Source organism: Tamandua tetradactyla, chromosome 2 (assembly GCF_023851605.1).
Source record: "Tamandua tetradactyla isolate mTamTet1 chromosome 2, mTamTet1.pri, whole genome shotgun sequence".
Taxonomy (NCBI): domain Eukaryota; kingdom Metazoa; phylum Chordata; class Mammalia; order Pilosa; family Myrmecophagidae; genus Tamandua; species Tamandua tetradactyla.
The window spans coordinates 123,450,537-123,472,370 of NC_135328.1; the positions used below are offsets into that span (position 1 = coordinate 123,450,537).

The 21,834-nt window shown below is 39.4% G+C and overlaps 1 protein-coding gene across 2 annotated transcripts; it reads right to left on the reverse strand.

Annotated features, from left to right (window-relative positions):
• Positions 1–112: 112 nt before the first annotated feature.
• ZNF367 (zinc finger protein 367) lies at positions 113–19,961 on the reverse strand. Of its 2 annotated transcripts, none has more exons than XM_077148725.1 (5): positions 19,099–19,961; positions 11,325–11,478; positions 8,496–8,615; positions 7,380–7,518; positions 113–2,630 (listed from the first exon to the last, which is right to left on the reverse strand). In XM_077148725.1, exons 1-5 carry the CDS (start codon positions 19,492–19,494, stop codon positions 2,405–2,407), a joined length of 1,035 nt encoding a protein of 344 aa, XP_077004840.1. In that variant the 5' UTR covers positions 19,495–19,961; the 3' UTR covers positions 113–2,404. The 2 variants fall into 2 exon arrangements, with proteins under 2 accessions (XP_077004840.1, XP_077004841.1); XM_077148726.1 differs by having other exon boundaries at positions 11,325–11,475; positions 19,099–19,960.
• Between the last annotated feature and the right edge of the window lie 1,873 nt (positions 19,962–21,834).

The following is a 21,834-nucleotide window of genomic DNA, read 5'->3' on the forward strand; positions in this document are numbered from 1 at the left end:
CTGCATGTGCCTTTTCTTTCTATTTTTAATTTTATTTGTATCATGCTTATTAAAAAGGGTTCAAGAATGACCATGTACTTTAAATTAAAATAAATTTTTATTAAAAGCATCTCTTAAAATTACAGCACGTTTGTTCTTATGCTGTTAACTCTGCCATGACTCATAAAACACTTCAAAAATTTGAATGTAAACCACATTTTTAAAACAAAAAGCAGTCTTAACACACCTCAAATTTTAGATGCCGATGTACTTTGTCCAAGTATATAGCTTATATCAAAAAAGAACATTAAAAATGTTTCTATAGTAAATATTGTAAGATTTTCTTAAACTGTTCCAATTATACAAATAAAATATGTTTGCAAATATAACTATTACTGAAAAAGCTGACTGGAGAAACAAACAAACAAACAAAAACCCTTACTTTTGAAGGCCTTAAACTGTATTATGTGTGAACTGGCAAGCATTTGTATTTTTTTAACTCTTACTGCCCTTTCTTCTTCAGGTAAGTTTATCAAATTTTAAATTTCCCAAGACTGATGAGTGTTGCTTTTTAGTTCATTTAAATCATATTTCAAAGGAAAAATTATAGAGGAAATGTTGAAACCTAAACCAAGAAATTCAGAAGCTATAGTCTCTCTTACCATCCTTATAAGTGCTCCAAGTTAAAATTCTATATACCAGATTACGAACAAAATTCTTAGACCATTACAAATATAAATTCTCTCATCACCAAAAAAAAAAAAATCCCTCAAGATTTGTAATTTACTGTACAGAGGAATTACATTTTTAAAGTATGTCCTCATCATACACATTATTTGTTACTACCATACCTTCTTTCACACTTTTGCTACTTTTCTTTTCAAGACATTTACATACCTCCCCTTCCCCATGGCTACATATTTTAAACCATTTGTGTACTGCAACACATTGGGATTTTTGGATAAAGAAGCCTACATCCTAGATAATGTATAAACTACATCAGTAAGATACCACTTTAACTCAAAAAAGAAAATAAAAGGCACACTGAAGAGCCCATATTCCCTCTATTATTCTGAGGTTTACTTCAATTAAGCAATCTATAAAATACCATGCTATGCATGTTATCTAGTTTCTGCTTAAAACAAAAGCTAAAATGATCACGTTTACGCCTACATGAAGGAGGTGGACTGCTCAGCTCTTGGTTTTTCTGTTCATGCTTCAGTACATAAAGTGGTATTTAATAACTTCATCTACTTGGGAAAATGGTTTAAAACCAACACGAGTTAATACACTTGCAGTTAAAACTATTCCAGAAGCCTACTTATTTGAATAGCTAATATTTTCTGCAGTGTTTAACTGATAGCTAAATTTAGTGAACACAAAATAGCTTGGCATGTTATTCTGAAATAAAGCAAGAAGGTGGCTTTATGCACTGAAAATATAAATATGGAGGCTTCCATTTGCTAAAATTCTAAACAAGCAGTACAATTAAAATTTAGTGTTTGCTAACAAAAGATCTAAAACAGTACACTACAAAACAACCCTGTAGATGTCCCTTTTATTAAAAAAATCCAAGTGCCAATCTCATTACAGGGCCCATAATATATATTTAAAAAAATCACCAGTTACCATATTACCTAGACTTTGCAAGATTAATCACTCAATTTCAGCAAATGAGAAATATGGAATGTGCAAAAGTCCCCAAGTTAACATGCTAGGGATGACAAGTGCTTTTCAAACCTAATCATCACAGTGAGTCATAAAATCCCAAAAAGATAGAATAAGACTGATTTTACTTCAATTTTGAAAATTGTGAACTATTATGCATCTTACCAAGATCCTTAAATGCCTATTTTCTTTGAATCCATAAATTAGATCACCTCCCAAAATAGTCAGTTTCCCATTTCTCTTGCTTTACTGGGCACACTATTTTGCAATTTAAAAGTATCTATCTTACACACATATTTTATACTTTCTTGCTTGCGTCAGTTTACAGTATTGTTAAACATACTAATATACATTGTTAAAAATGATCTTATAAATAATCTATCTCAACCTTCTTTGGCCATGTGTACCATTCTGCTTGTTCAACCAAGTGTCTTATTCAGAAAGTGCTTCCTGTGAGAACTGCTGTCAATGAATGCATTAAACTTGCAAAATCTAGCTTCCCACAATATGTAGTTTTCTACCCTGTACTGTGCAGTCCCATATTTACAAATATTTTAAATTTTACATCAAATCCATTTCCATATAAAAAAAGTGCAATTCTCTCTCACCCCATAATTTGGGGTGATAACATTCTTCATAAATTTCTACAGAATAGCAGCCTAGGATAAGCAAATAAGGTGCTTAGCTTATGCCCAAGGATTTACTTTGTAAGGAGGCTGGGCAGTACTTTTGTACAGTGGAAGAGTCCATGTCTGGGCTACTGTCGGAGCGGCGCTCCTGTCAGATTGGCGAGCTCTATGAGGGCGAGGGCCCCATGTAGGCGCTCCCGCTGCTCCTGCAGCCTGCGCTGGGCAATGCTTTTCTCCTCCTCCTCCTCCTCATCGGACTGAAGGTATTCCAGAGGATCCTGCTGCTCCAGGTCAGCCTTCTGCACAAGCTTTCCTTTCACGGTGGGGGTACGCTGCTCTCTCGTTTCCCAATACCTTTATAAAATAAATATGTATTAGTTACATGGTATACTTTAAATTCTCAGATGTTGGCTTTTCTTAAAAAAAAAAAAAAAAAAAAGTCCTTCACCACAGTATTACTTTATGTGTTTCTGTTTATAAAGCTATCAAGTGATTTCACATTTAGCACATTCATTTTCAGAGGAAAAAATATGTTGTGGGACTTGCTCAGGTTCCCATAATCAAAAACAGGCAGTTCTGCGGGGAAAAATTCAACTTCCCCAAGTTGAATTCTTGATATTCTCACAAGCAGTGTGGACAACCAAAGCTATAGGCTAAGCACCCAGTCTTGGGGTTTGTTCATACGAAACTTAACCCCACAAAGGATAGGTCAAGTCTACTTAAAATTTAGGCTTAAGAGTCACCCCCAAGAGAACCTCTTTTGTTGCTCAGATGCAACCTCTCTCTCCAGCCAACACAATAAGCAAGCTCACCAACCTCCCCCTGTCTATGTGGGACATGACTCCCAGGGGTGTGGACCTCCCTGGCAAGGTGGGACAGAAATTCTGGAATAAGCTGAGACTCAGCATCAAGGGATTGAGAAAACCTTCTCGACCAAAAGGGGGGAAGAGTGAAATGAGACAAAGTGTCAATGGCTGAGAGATTCCAAACAGAGTGGAGAGGTTATCCTGGAGGTTATTCTTATGCATTGAGTAGATGTCACCTTGTTATTCAATTATGTAATGGAGAGGCTGAAGGGAACTGCCTGAAAATGTAGAGCTATGTTACAGTAGCCATGTTTCTTGACGATGATTGTCTAATGATATAGCATTCACAATGTGACTGTGATTGTGAAAAGCTTGTGTCTGATGCTCCTTTCATCTACCTTGTCAAGAGACGAGTAGAACATATGGAATAAAAATAAATAGGGGGAACAAATGTTAAAATAAATTTAATTTGAAATGCTAGTGATCAATGAAGGCGAGGGGTAAGGGGTATGGTATGTATAATCTTTTTTTTTTCTGTTTTTGTTTTATTTCTTTTTCTGAATTGATGCAAATGTTCTAAGAAATGATGAATATGCAACTAAGTGACGATATTGTGAATTACTGATTATATATGTAGAACGGAATGATCATATTGATGTTTTAGTTCGTTTGTTAAATTTTTTTAATAAATAAATAAATTTTTTAAAAATGTAAAAAAAAATTAAAAAAACAGGCAGTTCTGGATCTCACACTGAATTCTCGAATCAGGTACATTTTGCCATTTAACTATAGCTGCATTACAGATCACATATGAAGTTGACCAAAGTAAAAATTAGAAACTGTAGAAAAAAGTAGTCACTAGAAATTTACCCTAACCAGAGAGAAATGGTAACTTTCTAAGGACTAAAAGCATTATAAGGAACTATAAAGGAAAAGAATGACAGTTAACTACGTAAAAATGTAAACCAACAAAATAGGACAAAGGAATTAATGTCTGTAACATTTAATTTTTTTTTCTTTCTTTCTTTCTTTTTTTTTTGCATGGACAGGCACCAGGAATCAAACCCGGGTCTCTGGCATGGCAGGCGAAAATTCTGCCACTGCGCCACCATCGGTTGCCCTGTAACATTATTTTGAACACCTTCTTCAAAAATTTAACACCATTATAATTCTATAACAGAATTTATGATAATTCACAAAAGAATGTGCAGATGTTCAACCCTGTTGGTAACTAAAGAAATCCAAATTTAAATGACAGTATATATTACATACAAAAATGTATTTCATTCATGTACCGACTTGTACATGAATGTTCACAGTGGCTTTATTTGTAACAGCCAAAAACAACCCAAATGTCCAAAAACAAGTAAATGAATAGCAAGTTGAGGTATATCCATGCAGTTGACTACTACTCAGCAATAAAAGAGTATGCTAAATCTCAAAATAATTATATTGAATAAAAGAAGCCAAACAAATAGAAGTACATACTGTATGACTCCATCTGTTAAACTCTATTTACAGTATTTCAATTATACCTCAAAAAGCTATTAAAAATTACATACAAGAAATAATAAATAGTACAACTACCAGAATTCTCAAACTAGAAAAGTTTAGCAATGCCTATAGAGGCATTAAAATTTTTAGAAATGCAATAATCCCATATGCCTTGAAGGCTGACTAGAAAAGGAAAAGGGCAAAAGTTTAGTGAGGTCAATAGGGACCAGGTTGAGAAGGGCTTTGAATGCCACAACATAGGATTTAGACTTTCTGGTGAGGATCATGTCAGCATTTTCGAAGGATCCTCTGACAGCAACATGGAGAACGGTCTGAGAGGGGTTAGGTGGCTGAACTTGAGAACTGTTACAGAGGTAGAGTCCATGTAACCCTGTCATTGAGTAGATGGGGGAATGGGAGGATGAAGACCAGTAAGTTTCTAGCTTGGGCAAAAATGGAGTCGACAGAGCAGTGGAAGCCAGCCAGGAGGAAGGGGGAGGGAACTTAGGGAGATGTTTTGTTTAAGCTTCCCATGGGACCTCTCACCCAAGCTGAAAATATCTGTGGAAACATCTTCCCACAAACCTTCCCTCACTTGAGTAATCAAATAGTATTCTGAGGTTCTGTTATCTGATTTTTATGTATTTTTTTCCAAATAAAATATGGAGTTTATCCGTACAAATGTTCATCAAGGCCCATAAACAATGCCAGTAAATAAGACAAACACAATCCCTGTCCTCATGGAGCTTACAGTCCAGCAGGAAAGACAGACACTGAGCAAATAAATATGTCTATGATGGATTTTTTTTCAAGTTAATGGAAACAAGTCTTCATTAATTAACTTTCAATATCAGAAAAATAAAACTCATAATTATTTTACAGCAAATATATGACTTCAGTGCTTTGGTCATCTTAAAGGCCCTTTATTCGTAAAACATATGGTTTTTAAATTTAACTCAAATTGAATTTATAATCCCTATGACTTTACTACATATACTTAACAAAAGACTAGTAAAATTAGCAAATACTAAACTATACTGATAACTTATCATTCTTAGTTTGTGGTTTATAGAAACAGTATACACATCTTATATATGTCAATTCCTTGGCTTACAGTTGTAGTGTACAACGCAATAAAATACAGAATACTTGCTTAATAAACATTTATTCATATCTACAAGATGGCAGCTAAAGATTAAATTTCAATACTTACATTTAACTGTTCTACAAGCAATTAGCATTACATATTATGCCATCAAGGCAACCTTTTTATACTGAAAAAATCAAAATAACCATTATTTGTAAACTTTTTATAAAATGTAACTCTTCAGATAGAAATAAAAAATAAAATTATTTACAATTCAATAATACACATAAGATTTCAATTTTTGTTATACTGAGGGAAAAAGCTCAAAAGTTGGGAAAATAATGCTTCAGAAAATATTAGTAGAAAAATCCACCAGTATGTTTTGTCCTTTCAACACCAGCACAGATTTGGGAACATACTGAGGATGAAGTCATAGACATCCTTGGTGAAATGCAAAGTTTTTTTTTAAAGAACACTCTCCTTATCATTGGAAAAAATTTTGAAATGAAGTAAAAGACTAGAGGCTGTCACAGCTGCTTTTGTGAATTATGCAAAGGGCAATGTAATCCCTCTCTCCCTCGCCCTTCCCTAAATTACTAAAAAAATATATATATTTATAACATTCAAGACAAATATGATTGAACATAAATGTTTTCACATTTTGATCTGTAGTCTAAAAATTAATTAACAACTTGATCAGATTAATGAATGGAATGCTCACATCCTCAATTAGCCAATAAAGGTGCAAAGCCCTTCCTCCAAAGGGAAATCCCAGGGGACCCTTTCTGCAGTCAGGAAATGGGTAGGAAGTCACACTGGAGACAACCGTGTGATGGATGTTTTGAAAGAGAAAATAGTGTTATAAAAGCATCTACTAAGCGGGTCTAACCTTGTGTAGAGGGATGGCGAACAGGAAAGGGGAGGCCTTCCCGGAGAAGTTTAACCTGAGAAAGAATGAAGGGTGAGCAAAGACTATCTAAATGAAGAAGGAAGCAGGCACTCCAGGCACGAGGATCAGAATGCACAAAGGCCCTGAAGCAACAGGACAGTGGAATTGAGAATCGAGAAGCCTGGGGGTAGGGAGAGCTCTTATAGCACAATTAACAATTTCAGGTTTATTCTAAGAGCAAGGAAGCCAGTGATGGTGGGGAGTGGCATGACCAGATGCTGTTAGCTTTTATACAATAGATGAACCCTTAAATCAGAGTATCTTTAGAGGAGATTTTTTTCACTACTGGCCTCCTCCTGGCTGCCATTTAAAAAAAAAAAATTCACTGGGTACTTTTTGGATCTTCACATCAAAAACTTCAACCTCTATCCTTGTTATAATCAGTACATATCTAAGTCTTAAGATAAAGAAAATGAAAATTTGCACTAATGACAAATGAAAACCAATATACTTTAAACATTCTTGAAAAGCAATGTTATTTAAAAGGTACCTATTGATCAAAGGGGAAAACTTTTTCTTTTAAAGTAAATTGTGGTTTGAGACACTCCAGTTAGTTAATATCAAATTGTAGTCTTCTATCACACATAGATCCTAATCCCATCATAGCAAGTATGTTGTCTAAAGAAATAAAATGCCACAAATTCAAATTATTTTATAAAATGTGCATCAGAGCAACTTATGTAAATGAGAGAATGATGAAAGTGCCTAACATAAAGCCAAGCTCCCAACAGAGATTTTTACAGTGGGCCAAATGGAAAGCGCCTTACTTTGCCAACCACTCAGCGGCAGCTTTGTTGTCCACAGCCTGGTGCTTATTGAGGGTGTCTGTGGGCTCCTCTCTCTTCAGCCTGGCATAAGGGTGTTTCGGACAGTGGCGGTTTGCATGGGTGAATCTGCTTAGGCAGCCTTCAAAACACAGAGGGAAACACTTATCAGATGAATCTGTCCATTCAGCAGACACGGAAAACAGTTTCACTGCTTTACAAAAAAAAGTAACTTAAGACAGTGAGGTTTAGCATTGTATAACTGGGAGGAGAAAAGAAAATTAAGCCTGGTATTATCAATGCTAATGAGGAGGATGTAAGACAGTTCTTTCATATCTCAGTCATAAATTGCAATGCAAACGTGTCAGCACCACTAGGAAGTGATTTAGTCCAAGTCATAAAAATTTTCAAAACCTCGGACACAAAAATTTCTTTCTGGGAATCTATTATAAGGAAATATCCCAAAAGATGAACAAAGTTTTAAGTATGAATACATTCCCTTCAGCTTTATTTTTAACAAGCAAATTTAAGAAACAAATATCCAATATCTATTCTTGAGGCAATCACTGAGTACAGATTACACAAATTCACTAGATGAAATACTCTTAGTAAACATTTGTAACAGGAATCAAGAAAATTATAGAGCAACAGGACAAAACTGTACTAAACTTCAAATGTAATTACATAAAAATGTGCATAAGAAAGCATCGTATAAGATATTACTTGCAGTGGTATTAAGATGGTAAAAATTTCCCCCTTTACTAAAAATTCAATTATGTGCTTACTTCAGGTTAATAGTTAAAAAGTTCAAAACCAAAGTAAACAGATACTCTAAAGACAGTATATACTCTTACAGACTTTTCTACTGCCCATAACTGGGTATTATTTTTATTTTCCCTTTAATATTTCCATCTAAAAAGAATACTATTTTTAAAAATCAATCATTTCAAAGAAATTCAGCATGGCTCATAATTAGCAAGGAAGAAAGCTTATGATGTTTTATAAAATTTTAAGATAAAATTTATCAAAAATCTCTCCCCCAAAAAAATTCAAGTGAAAGATATTTTAAGTTTTAACTCACAACTAGTTATTCTATCAATCTAACATCTAACACCTTACCATTTTCTGAACAAACGAAAGGTTTCTCTCCGGTGTGAAGACGCTGATGCGTCTTGAGCTGCCCACTTTGAACAAAGGCTTTCCCACAGTCTGGATAGTCACACAGATAAGGTCTCTCACCTGTGTAGACAGATGGTATATATTATTTTTGAGAGAATAAGGTGAGAAGGCAAAGGGAAGGGGTCAAGAAAAAAATCAATCTTTATATGGGTCAGACCACAAACAACAATAAAGCACATCACAACCTCTACAGAACTAGAAATGGAAATGTCAACAAGGGCACTTAGAAGAGATCAGTGAGTTGTCCACTTGGAAACATAGTATTTTCTTTAGGCCTTGAGCTTTTAGGTAGCAAAGTACAAATTCTTAAAGTTATTATCTTTGACTTATACCATTTTCTTATCCCCAATAACCCAAATCACGAGCTCTTGCTGATTCTTTAAAATGTCTCCCATTCCTATTTTTCCACTGCAACTTCCCCTGATGAGACTAACAGCCCCCTCCCACCTCACATGAACCCTCCAACAGTCTTCCAGCTGGCTTCCAGTTTCCCCCTGGCATTCCCAGTAGCTGGCATAGAACCCTGCTTTTGTCATACCAATGACCCTCTAAACCACCCCCAACTCAATTTTACTCTTTAGACAACTGAAAAATTATCTGCTGACAAACAGATAACAGAAGACTCCTAATATCTATACTGCATACAATCCCACCAACTTTATTAACTACTGGGTTGGGGGGCAAAGGAAAGAAAGAATCTTTACTTCCCTCCTGGAGATTCATTCCAGCCATGTGATGATTCCTCCCAGCTTATTCTACTCCTTGAACATCTTCTCTGCCCATTGAAATCTTCCCAATGCTCTGGGTTCTCAGCGGAATTCCTCCAGCCTCCTCTACCTTCACATAACTGAGTTATCCCTTCGCTAACTTAGGACCCGGAGCTGTTTATATATCACAGTAGTTTCTTAATGCAGAGATTCATTATACCTTACCCGCTACTTAAATTTCCTACACAGTACAGTGTGAGGCTCTGAGAAAGTACTCAGTAAATGTGGTTCAACCATAAAGAAACTTATTTCTCAAAAAAACATACTTTAACCAACAATTATACACCGGTTCACCCACTTGACTCAGAAAACAGATAAGTGACAAGTCCTCCCTAAATTTCTAATTATTTAGAGATATACTAAAGGATTATAATAGTTGGATATGAGTTAATCAAACACTGGATATAGGGGGATTATTTAAAATTGTAAGAGAAAAGCTTTGTCAAAGCACATACTGTTAGCGCTAGCTACACCTTAGGGATCTTGGGTCAGTTCCATGATATGTGGCGCAGTAGGCACATGCCTAGGGGGTCTCAGGTGACGTGCTGCTTAAGGGCCTCAGTGGTAGGCCCAGGACTGGGGCACAGGGCTCTTTTTATTACACCACATCGTCTTGAGTCTTCACTACACTGGCAACAAGCGCTCTGTGGTCAACAAACCAGTTTTGGGTGGCACCTTAAGGTAGTTAGATTGGAAAAAAAAACACAAAAATTCTCAAAGTCAGATATTTCATTAAATAAAAATTTTACTGAATAGTACCTAAAGCCAAAACCTCTAGCCACCTTAGTTTATAGATTCAAAATTAAAATTTTACCCTTTTTCAGAGCTGTAGCTAAGAAAACTATATTCACCATAGTATTAAAGCGCATCTTTCAAAAAACCAAAAGAAAGAAAAAAGAAAGTTGAAGACCATAATCATAGTAGAAAAAATAAGAGGAGTAAGGGTTAAAGGCCCATGTTCTAGATCAGTACCATCCAACAGAAATATTATTATAGAATGAGAGCCATATAGAGAATGCATATTTTAAAAAGTAAAAAGAAAATTAACTTTAATAATATATTTTATTTAACCTACTATATCTAAAATATCATTTCAACATATAATCAATATTAAAAAATTATTGAGATTTTTTACTTCTTTTTTTTATACTAAGTGTATTTTACACTTACATACTAATTTGGACTAGCCAAATTTCAGCTCATCAAATAGACTAACCACATTTCAAATGTTCAATTGCCACATATGCTAGTGGCTACTGTATTGGCCAGTGGAGCTCTAGACCTAAGGGTATGAGAGGTTGTAAGCCAATAGTAATTGGTATTTTGGGGCCTCAGGTTCCAGATCTGTAAATGATGAGATGAACCATAAGGGTCCTTCTTCTGGGGCCAACTTCCCCATGGAGAGAACAAGGGCCCTCAAAAAGTTATTTTTTGGCTCTATATATGGTACTTAAAATGCAAGTATAATTCCCAGATACTAACGAAGATAAATGATAACCTTGGGACAGCTGCCTACAATACATTTAATTATGAAAAATCAGTACACCGTGAACTTGACAGCTAGATCAAACACTAATGGCACACTGTGGGTTCTAGAAATTCTATTAAAAACTTGGTAATTATAGGTTTTAGTGTTTGTCCATGAATGAGTTTTAACAATCATACAGTTAACATAAGAGCCTATCAAGTAAAATTCAGGAAGGCAGAGGGATAGAAAATTAAAAGGAGCAATAACATGCCTGTGACATCTAGATTACTTACCCTGACACTTTAGAAGTCACATGTTCAGAAAACTACCACTAGTCACCCCCAAAAGAGAAACTACTACACAGTGCTCTGTTTTTGAAAACTTCAAAGACAACAGTAATTTTATAGGGGACTTTAAGACAACTAAAAAATTAATCTATAGTCCCAAACTCAACATTACTCTACAGTCCCAAACTCAAGTCAGCTTCCAATGAAGTATTACTTCTGGCATTCTCTAAAATTTGTTTTGACTTACCTGTATGAGTCCTTTTGTGAGCCTGGAGCGATTTCTCCCGCGGAAACACCCTATTACAGATGTTACAACGGATTCTGCTGGACGAATGCTCTCCTTCATTTATTAAATCCCGGACAGTATCTGCTCTGGGTCTACCACGTCGGATTCCATCCTGCTAACAATTTTGATCAACATTAATATTATCTCTGGACTCCACTCATTAAAGCAAAATATCATAAAAAGTCATTTAAAAAATCTTTTCTGAGTGACCTCAGCAGATATGGTACAGTAAGTGGTTTCAAGGATCTATACCTCCAGAGAGACACTGAAAATTTGAGCAAAACTGTCAGTATCAACTTTGGTTTACAGCACCAAGTTAACACTGAATCAAGGAAAAGGCAACTTAAAAAGAAGTAGATAAGCTTTCGGGCATTTTTACTTACTTTTTGCCCATCTCCCTCCCTGACTTGGTAATGTGGGACCCTATCCCTGGTTCCAAGAGAGCAAAATAGATCTTTTTCTCAACGAATTGTTTCTTTTTTTTTTTAATTGCGGTAATATATATATATAAATACTATTTCCTATTTTAATCATTTTAAGTGTACCATTCAGCGGTATTAATTACATTCACAATGTTGTGCTACCTTCACGCCATCCATTACCAACTCTCACAACATCCCAAACCCATTAAAAGCAGTGACTCCCCATTCCCTTTCCCTCCAGCCCCTGGTAACCTCTAGGAATTTGCTTATTCTAGATATTTCATATAAAATGGAATCACATAATATGTGTCCTTTTATATCTGGCTTACTTCAATTAGCAGGTTTTTGAGGTTCATCCATTTTGTAGTACATGTTAAAACAACATTCCTTTTTACAGCTGAATATTCCATTGTATGGACATATCACATTTTGTTTTTCCGTTCATCTGCTAATGAACACTTGGGTTGTTTCTACCTTTTGGCTATTATGAATAATGCTATTATGAACACTGGTATATAAGTATCTGAGTCCTGTTTTCAATTCTTCTGGGTATACAACTAGTAGCAGAACTCCGGGATATATGGTAATTGTTTAGTTTTTCTGAGGAACTGTGTTAATTAGATTCAGTTGTCAACTTGGGCAGGTGAGCATACCTAGTCTTGTTGCTGCGGGCACAAGCCAATGGTACATGAACCTCATCTGTTCCCAATTACATCTGCAGTCAGCTAGGGGGCGTGTCTGCTGCAATGAGTCATGTTTGACTTAATTGGCTGGTGCTTAAATGAGAGATCGTAATGTAGCACAGCTAAGCAGCTCGGCATTCCTCATCTCAGCACTTGCAGCTCAGCCCAGGCCTTTGGAAATGCAGAAAGAAGTCACCCCGGGGAAAGTTGTTGGCACCCAGGGGCCTGGAAAGAAGACCAGCAGACACCATCCTGTGCCTTCCACGTAAGAAAGAACCTCAGTGGAAAGTTAGCTGCGTTTCCTCTGAAGAACCAACAAAATAAATCCCCTTTTATTAAAGCCAATCCATCTCTGGTGTGTTGCATTCCGGCAGCTAGCAAACTAGAACAGGAACCACCTGGCTGTTTTCCATAGCAGATGCACCATTTTAAATTCCAAACAATGTATAAGAATTCCAACTTCTCTGCATCCTCTCCAACACTTATTTTCCATCTTTTTAACAATAGCCATTCTAGTAGGTATGAAGTGGCATCTCATTGTGGGTTTTTTCTCCCATTCTATTTATTTATTTATCTATTTGTTTATTTTTAGGTTTCATTTAAAGTTTGCTTGGGTACAGAAAACACACACATTTAACAGGTTTTAAAATATACAATTAAAATTCACTGCAACTTTTGTTAGGATTTAATTTGTGCTATAAGACATACTGCATAGGAAACTATTTGAAGCCCCTGAGGAAAAACATCTATGGTTTACAGTGCAACTGGTTTTGTTTCTTCTTTGGAGAAAGGGTGAGAGATGATCTCTTGAATTTGAAGAAAGGCTGCTTGCTTCTGGAATATGTGCCAGCTGGGAAGGCAAATGGCTGGCATCTGCTGGTCCTTACTCCTGTTGCTTTCAGCTTCTGATTCCAGTGACTTCCTCCTTAAGTGTCTGCAGGTCCTCACTTACCTTCTCCAGAGAAAACTCTGGATTTCATCTCTTAGCTTATTTCCAAGCATCTGTGTCTGCGTTTCATTTCTATCGCCCTCACTGTGGTTGTGATTTGCATTTACCTTATGACTAATGATATTGAGAAGCTTTTCATGTGTTTATTTGGCCATTTGTATATCTTCTCTGGAGAAATGTCTAATCAAGTCATTTGCACATTTTTTAATTGATCTTTTTGTTGTTGAGCTATAGCTATTCTTTAAATATTTTGGATATTAAACCTTCATTAGATATATTATTTGCAACTATTTTCTCCAATTCCGTAGGCTGTCTTCTCATTTTCTTAAAGAAATCCTTTGATGCCAAAAAGTTTTTAATTTTGATGAAGTCTAATGATCTATTTTGCTGTTGTTATTGTTACTTGTATTTTTGGTATTATAGCTAAGAATCCATTGCCAAATCTAAGGTCATGAAGATCTACCCCCTTTTCTTCTAACAGTTTTAAGCAATAACATATTTAGGTAATTGATCCATGTTATGTTAATTTTTGAATACGCTGTGTGATAGGTGCCTACTTTCATTCTTTTAATGTAGATATCCAGTTTTCCCAACATCATTTGTTGAAGAAACTATTCTTTCCCCACTTAATGGACCTCACACCTTTGGTGAAAAATCAATTGGCCACTGGGTTCATTCCTGGACTTTCATTCCTGTTCCATTGGGATTTGTCTATTTTGACCTGTCTTGGAGATACCTAAAGAAATAACAGAAGATCTCTGTTTTTGTTTCTCCTAACTCAAACTCTCTCATGGCAGAAAAGGAGATATGCAGAGTGTATTCCTTGAAAACCTTATAAGGCAGGTAACAACCTGCTGCTACCTGGGGCAAAAAAATTTCAGTTGAGGAAAACATTAGACACACTGAGAGCTGGAGAGTTTAAGAAATTAGGACACTGAAAAGTGCCACTCTCTCTTTGTGTCAATTAGGCTGACTTGGCCACAGGACTTGCTTAGGTCAGTAAAATGTGCATGGAAGTGACGTGATTTTTGAGCAAAAGCTCAAAGAGCCATCACATAAACCCTTGATTCTTTAAGAAGACTATAACCATGTAATTTTTACAATGTGTCTGTGTGATTATGAAAACCTTGCATCTGAGGCTCCTTTTCTCCAGGGTATGGACAGATAAGTGAAAAAAAAAATAGGATAAAAATAAATAATGGGGACGATAAAGGATAAAAATGTGGTAGATTGTAATACTGAAGGTCAATGAGAGGGAGGAGTAAGGGATGTGGGATATAGAAGTTCTTTTTCTATTTTTACTTCTTTTTCTGGGGTGATGCAAATGCACTAAAAATGATCAGGATGAAGAATACACAACTATGTGATGATATTGTGAGCCAATGATTGTATAATATGGTTGGTGTATGGATACGTCTCAATAAAAATATATTTTTAGGGCCACGGTGGCTCAGCAGGCAGAGTTCTCACCTGCCATGCTGGAGAACCGAGTTCATTTCCCAGCGCCTGCCCATGTGAAAAAAAAAAAAAAAAAATATATATATATATATATATACACACACACACACATTTTTTAAAAGTATATAGCTAAAATACAATAAGAAATAAGTAAAAGAAGTATTTACCCATGAAATGTGTTCAAGATTGTATTATATTCTGCCAAGATCTTTCTGAAATGAGTTTCAGTGCTTTGGAAAGACAACTTCCAGTTTGTTTTCTGAGGCCTCTCACATGACTTTCAATTCAGGCGGACTAGGTGGTAATCACTTTGCTGTCCCCTTATGTGGGAGAGGGCTCTCTGATCCTCATCTCAGCTGTTATAAGAGGGCTCTGGGCGTCATGTGTGTGTGTCTTCACCCGGAATGGCCTACCCAGGCTTTTCTCAGAACTCCTGAGCAAGCCTGTCCCAGAAAATAGACACAAGGTCCAGAGACAACCACATCTCTGGGTAGGGGAAAACTAACAAAACCATTGAATAAAGCTTTTAATATAAACTAAAATAAAAAAAGAAAGAAAGAGAGACATCACATGAACTCTCTCTCTTTTCTATGTGCCTTGAGACCTGCATGTCCTAGGTATAGGATGCTCTTTCAGCCTGGGTCCTAGAATGACGAGGATGAGGCATGTACAGAATATTCATTTATCAGCAACAAGTGTACCTGTACCTTAAGGAATAAATCTTGCCAAGACTGCTTTGATCTGCCAGAAAAAGCAGCATTAGTAAGAAATCCTAAAACATCCTATTGCTATTTTGTGGCAACAGCTACAAAATAAGCTACTAGAAAGAAGTAAAATGACAATTTGCCAAGAAGTTTTTCATATATGAAAAACATTAACTTTTAAAACCAAATCTACCTCCAGAATGTAAACTGGTGATTTTTAAAGTGTTTTAAGTTTCCAATATCAATAACTAAAAAAAATTCTTTAATAAAATGTGGGTTACTTCTCAAGCCATTTAGAATAATGTATGCATTTACTTAGACTTTAAAAAGTTATGTTCAAACTTTATATTTATATGATGACTAAAATACCTAAAAGACCTTGACACACTTTTATACGAGTAAAATTCAAATAAAATGCACAAAAACAACCAGGAAGAAAAAGGAAAATAAGTCTCAGAGGGAGGTGTGTGTACCTTGACAAGAAAATGAGACAATGTAATTGATCATATTTCCCTTTCAGTATCCACTCAAATTCCACCCCCATCTTGACCTATCTTCACAACTTTCCAAGTCTTAATTTGAATTTATCTATTGTATTGTGTATACCTTTATAAACATCTCAATTGAGATATGAGTAGACTAAAAATAGTGTATATTATGCCAGTCTTCTTATATCAGCTTAAGTTAAAAAATAAAAATGAATCCCTAAATTCAATTCAAACATGATATACATAGGAGCAATATGGCAACAGGATTAAGAGCAGGGGCCCTGGAAGATTCCAGTCATTTCCATCAGTTTTGCGACTTACCATATGATCTTAACTAATTTGGGGCCTCTTTTCTCTTATTCCCCCTTCATCAGGTAAGCAAAGATTAAATGAATTAAAAAATTCAAAGCAATCAATACAGAGCATGGCTCTTTACTGTTAACATTACTAAGTGCTTACTCTGTGCCAGGTAATATAGTGGCTACTATATTAATACAATATTAACATGGTGGTGATCAAAATTTATTATGTTTAATCAGCTATTTGTAAGGACACTATGTGTAGTTCAATGTTTGAAATGTGCAGCAAGAAAGGCAGCTGGCAGGGCCCAAAGGGTCAATAGTGTCTGAGGCTATGCAGAGAGAAACCAAACCACATAGGCCCCATGGTGGAGAAATAACCTCATGGATGCAGTCTGAGTAGAAGCACAAGAGGTACAAGGTGGGGAGACTTGGGATATTCTACAGCATAGGGAAATTAGACCTGCTTCCTTTCCTCCCTTAAGAATTCCTCAACCTAGAAGACAGCTTTAATATTTAATTATATCAAATTAGTGCAAAGCAATCCTGTGATAAAAATTCAAAATAAGTTAGTAGATGATGGCTGTTCTTTCCACAGGCAGGGGATAGTGTCGGGCAGGAACAAATAAGAAAGCAAGAGAAAGCGAACACTGGGTATGCAGGATCTCTCTGAGAGCAGTGGCCTGAAAGAGTAAATGCCTACAAACACTGTTCTCAAACCCACAGCAGTTAGTACCTCTAACTGGCCATTGGAGGAAACAGTGAGGTGGGAGAAGGGTCACTAGGACTGGCAATAATACAAACTTGTCTCCTATCCATACTTCCAAAAATGACCAGACTCAGCATGATTCATTTGTAATACCTGTGGAGATAAAGAACTACAAGTACTTTATTAAGCAAAACAAAGTCAAAAGGGCTGGAATGTTATCATTAGTCCAGTATACCGACCACAAATCCAACTGGGCAATTTCCTTAAATAAAGGTACATTCTAGACAATTCCCCCTCAAGGTAAGGAAGTTAAATGAATGATTTTTGGAAACTGTTATTTGAATTGCTTCCTCAAAAAAAAAGGACATATTATAATTAATGCATGAAATAATTTATAAAAGAGCTACAATATGAAAGACTGAGAGAAGAGAAATATAAAACAGCTTCTTGACTTTTACATATTCTTTATAACTTCTGTATATTTTACATCTGAAAAGAGGTTGGAAAAGGGGAAATAAAATCTATACCCATGCATCATGTTAGCAACATTAGTAAAAGCTTTATGTGAAGATAAGTCTGTTTTAGGGCAAAAAGACCCTAACTATAAATTTCACTTTACATGTGCTTACATTAATATTCTTGGACAATCCAAAATTAGTATAAGCTACAAGTAAGAATAAAATCATAAATGCAAAATCTTCCACAAGTATATGGAAGACTTTCTTCAATCAGCACTAGTATTTCTATTGCTTGCTCTTTCAAATATTTACTGTGCTATATTTTCAACTTGAAGTATGTCTGAGTGAACAGTCTTAGAACTTCATAGCACTTAAGTAAGAATGCTATTAGTAAAATTAACTGTATCAATTTCCTCAAAGCTCAAATGCAGTTTAAACAATTTTGCTACTTACATGCAAAATGACCTATACTTGTTTCAATTTATAAATATAGTATCTGCCAATATAAATACACTATCCCCTAGGTGATTCATATGTTGTCTTTAGTGATTTATATGCTTGTTTTATCTGTCCACTTAACAAATGGAATCTAGGCACTTTTTATTAGCACCATTCATTCATTCCACAAATATTTATTCAGTGAGCACCTTTGCACTTACAGAGTGTAAGGTATTAAAGTCAAAGAGTCTATCAGATAGGAATGTTTCCGACACTCTGGAGTTTACGGTCCATAGAGCTAAGTCAGGAGAAAGTCACCCCGAATACATTAAGCCGTCAGGTCACACACACCAAACCTCAGCCGTGGTCGCAGTTCTCCCTAGTTATGGCTCTCGGAGAGAGCTCCTCACCAATCCCTCTAAGCGTCAGTTGCCTGATTTGTAAGATATACGTTCTAACACTTCCTTTTCAGCTCTAACAATGTAAAACCGCGAGGAATTCGAGGTTAGCGACTACAGCATCCCGTTCCATTTACTCTCAACACCCAGCAAGTGGTGAGCCGGCTGAATCCGAGGCAGCGAGGGCTGAACTTCCCCTGAGGAACGTGCCCCGGAGTCCCTTCTTGCTCTCCAGCGGTCTCCGCATAAGCATCTTGTGGCAGGGGCCTGCGAATCCGCTGTGATGGAGAAGAAACCGCGTACCACCCTCCCCTTTTCACACTCAGGGAAACGCTTCGAAGTCCGCAAGGCCCATCCCTCCCTCTCTAGTCAGAAAGGGCTCAAGGAACAGCCGAGTATCTCGCGGTGGCGGTTGACCCGGCCTCCTCTAGATCCCAGGCTGCGCTCCAGCCCGGCTGCACCTGCTAGCGGGACGCCTCGGGTCTCTCCCGCCACCCCTCGGCTGGGGTCACGTGACAGCGCCCCCCCCCACAGGGACCGATTTTTGGCGCGCGGCAGTGACGTCAGTGTCCTGTCAGCCGCGGGCCCCCGCCCCCGCGGGCTGCCCAAGCAACCTCGCGTTTTAAACTCGGCCCCGCCCCACCCGCCCAGTCTGCGGGCGCCGCTGGCTGCCGGGCCGCGCCGTTAACGGGCCCTCGGCTGCCCCGCGCACCGCCCCGCGCCGCTCACCTTGAGGTGGCCGCTGTCGGGGCTGCTAGCTTCCTCCTCGTCCTCGCCTCCCGAGGCGGCGGGCGGGGGCACGCCCCGGCCTCGAAGCCCCGAGTGCTCCGCGGTGGCCGCCGGCGAGGTGACCGAGGCAGCGCCCCCCGCAGCCCCGGGGCTGAGAGTCACGTTGTGCGCGTTCTCGCCCCAGCGCCACGGGTACACCATGAAGTCACTGAAGCCGGGGCTGGTGGGGATGAGCGGCGGCGGCGGCTCCGGCTCCCCCCCACCGCCGCACGTGGGTTTGATCGGGGTCGTCCTGATGACCGACACTAGCACCCGCTTCGGGGAGTCGTGGCAGAAGATGACAGGCTGCGGCTGCGGAGGGTTGTCCGCCATCGCCGCCTCCACAGCCCGGATCATCACCCAGCCGCGATCCGCTGCGCCGGCCGTCGCGGAGCCGCACTCCTGGAGTCCGGATCTGCCCCTCGCTCCGCTTGCCCGCGCTGCTCGGACTCTCCGGCTCTCAGTCCCTCCGGCTCATGGCAGGCGGACGTTTCCCGGAATCCTCCTGCGCAGCGGCCACCAAAGGAGTTCAGCGGAGCGGGTCGGCCGGCACCCGGCGGGCAGCGCCGGACCCCAAGCCTCGGCCAAGCCCGCCCTCTGCTCTTTGTACTCCCCAAGACCGGCTGCAGCGGCGGGAATTAGCAGGCGGCCTGGCCTTTGGAGTGACAGGAAAGCAGGACGCGACGCGGCGACTCCCCGAAAATAACAACCTGCCGCCGCGCTCCCTGCTCCCGCTTTTCCCGCGTTACATTTCGCGCCTGGGCGGAACCAATCACCGCGAGGCCCCTGCCCGCTGGCCGCAGCGGCGAGTGACAGGTCGCGCGAGCCAATGGCCGGGCCTGGACTTCTTTCTAGCCTAGCGGGGCGGGGCCGGGCCTGCGCGCGGGTCCTTCCTGCCACGCTATTGGCCGCCGCTCTTATTTTTTTTTCTGCCTCGAGGACCAACTGAGTTCGAAACTTGGGGGCAGCGCGCGATGTAGGCACTGGCCGAGACACACCCGCCGGAGCTCCGCCCCGCCCCGCCTGTCCTCTGCGCGGTTTGTTAAGAGTCTGAGACGCCCCGAGAAGGGGAGGATGGGGGAAGGTGTTAAAAGCGTTGCTGATTGGCGAATCTTGGAGGGAGGGGCGGGCGTTGGGCAGCGGCGCCGCGCGCCCTACTGGGCCCCGCCCGCGGGCGGCTGTTGAGCCGCGGTTCCCGCGCGCCCAGAATTTAAAGGGCTGAGGCGGAGACCGCCGCCCCGCCCCCGGCTCCCGCCACCCGCACCGCGGCCCCAAAGCGTTCTGCGGCTCAGGTTCCTGGTTGACGCCCAGAGATGCCTAGCTTCTGAAGGGAGCCCCGTCTGCCCGGCTGTTGGACTCGCTGGGACTCAGCCGAGTCAGCGCGCTCCGAGTCCCCTCACGCTGAGGACGGCCCAGTTCCCGGGGCCTCGGGCCCCCACTTGAGTCGTTAGGGAAGGTGGTCTCCCAGGACCCCGAGTGCAGCTCGCTGGGCGCCTTGACTCTCACAACTGGGCTGGTCCCCGAAGTCGCCGCTAGGAACCGCCCACCGCAGTCCCCACCCCCGGCGTCGCGGGCGCGTCCTCGCCTGGGTGACCCCACAGCCTACAGTGACTCGAACGTGAAAAAAGGGACTGTGTCTCTTTTGATCCTTTCTCCGTTCCTAAGGCCTAACCCTGACTCTCGGTAGGCGCTCAAATATTTGTTGAATGAATTCGTAAATATCCAGCAGTTAAGGTTTAGAATTGGTCATTAGAACGCACCTGCATATTAGAGCTTTAGCTGCGTGCTCCACAGCTATACCAATCAATATTTTAGCCACGGTTGTTTAAATCAAAGGAAACTCTCTGGGTACTGATATGGAGCGATCGTCAAGATAAAATTTTGAATGAAAAAAAGCAAAACGTTATACTGTGATTCCATTCGTGTAAAAAAAAAAAGTAGTGGAAAACATTGTTAAACATACGGTTTTGGTTTTAAATATACAAAATATCGCTGGGAAGATACAAACGAAAATGATACATCAGTTGACTTCTAGAAGGGAATTATGAAACTGGGGAACCCAAGTGAAAAGATTTTAAGATACAAGCATGGAACTCTGTATCTTTAGAACCTTGGATCAAGTGAAGGTATCTTTTAAAGAAATACATATACGTAAAATAATACAGTATATTGCTACCGTATCTGGGGACCTACTATAATAGTACTTATCTGTTGATACACATATAATAAGCCAGCTGGATGCTTCATTTACATTCTGCTCCACTCAACGATTCTTTTTTTTTTCTTTCTTGAATGAGCAGACACCGGAAATTGAACCCGGGTCTCCTGCATGGCAGGCGATAATTCTGCCACTGAGCCATCGTGGCCCACCCTGAACAATTCTTTAAGGGAGATATTACTCCCATTTTACAAATGAGGAAACTTGAGGCTTGTACAAGGGTATATAGCTCAAGAAATAACCTTTGCAACAATGGCCCTAAAAACTACCTGTTTATTATACATACCTCTTAGTAAAAGGAGGAACAGACTAAAAAATGGGTGTCCACGTTTCAGTGCTTTTTCCCATATTCCAAAAGGTTCAGGTTTGGGGAGCAACTCCAACTTGATATTTTAATAAACAGTTTTAATTTAATAAAGAACCTTGCTGGTCTTTGTCCTCCCTGAATTCTTCCTGTGGTTTATAAGAGATACTCTCTA

Coding starts and splice junctions, on each gene's coding strand:
- ZNF367 (XM_077148725.1), bottom strand. CDS start 19,494: ATGATCCGGGCTGTGGAGGCGGCGATGGCGGACAACCCTCCGCAGCCG. Junction 8,616..11,324: donor TCACAAAAGGACTCATACAG/GTAAGTCAAAAC, acceptor CTGTCTACACAG/GTGAGAGACCTTATCTGTGT. Junction 7,519..8,495: donor TTTCGTTTGTTCAGAAAATG/GTAAGGTGTTAG, acceptor TGTGTTTTGAAG/GCTGCCTAAGCAGATTCACC.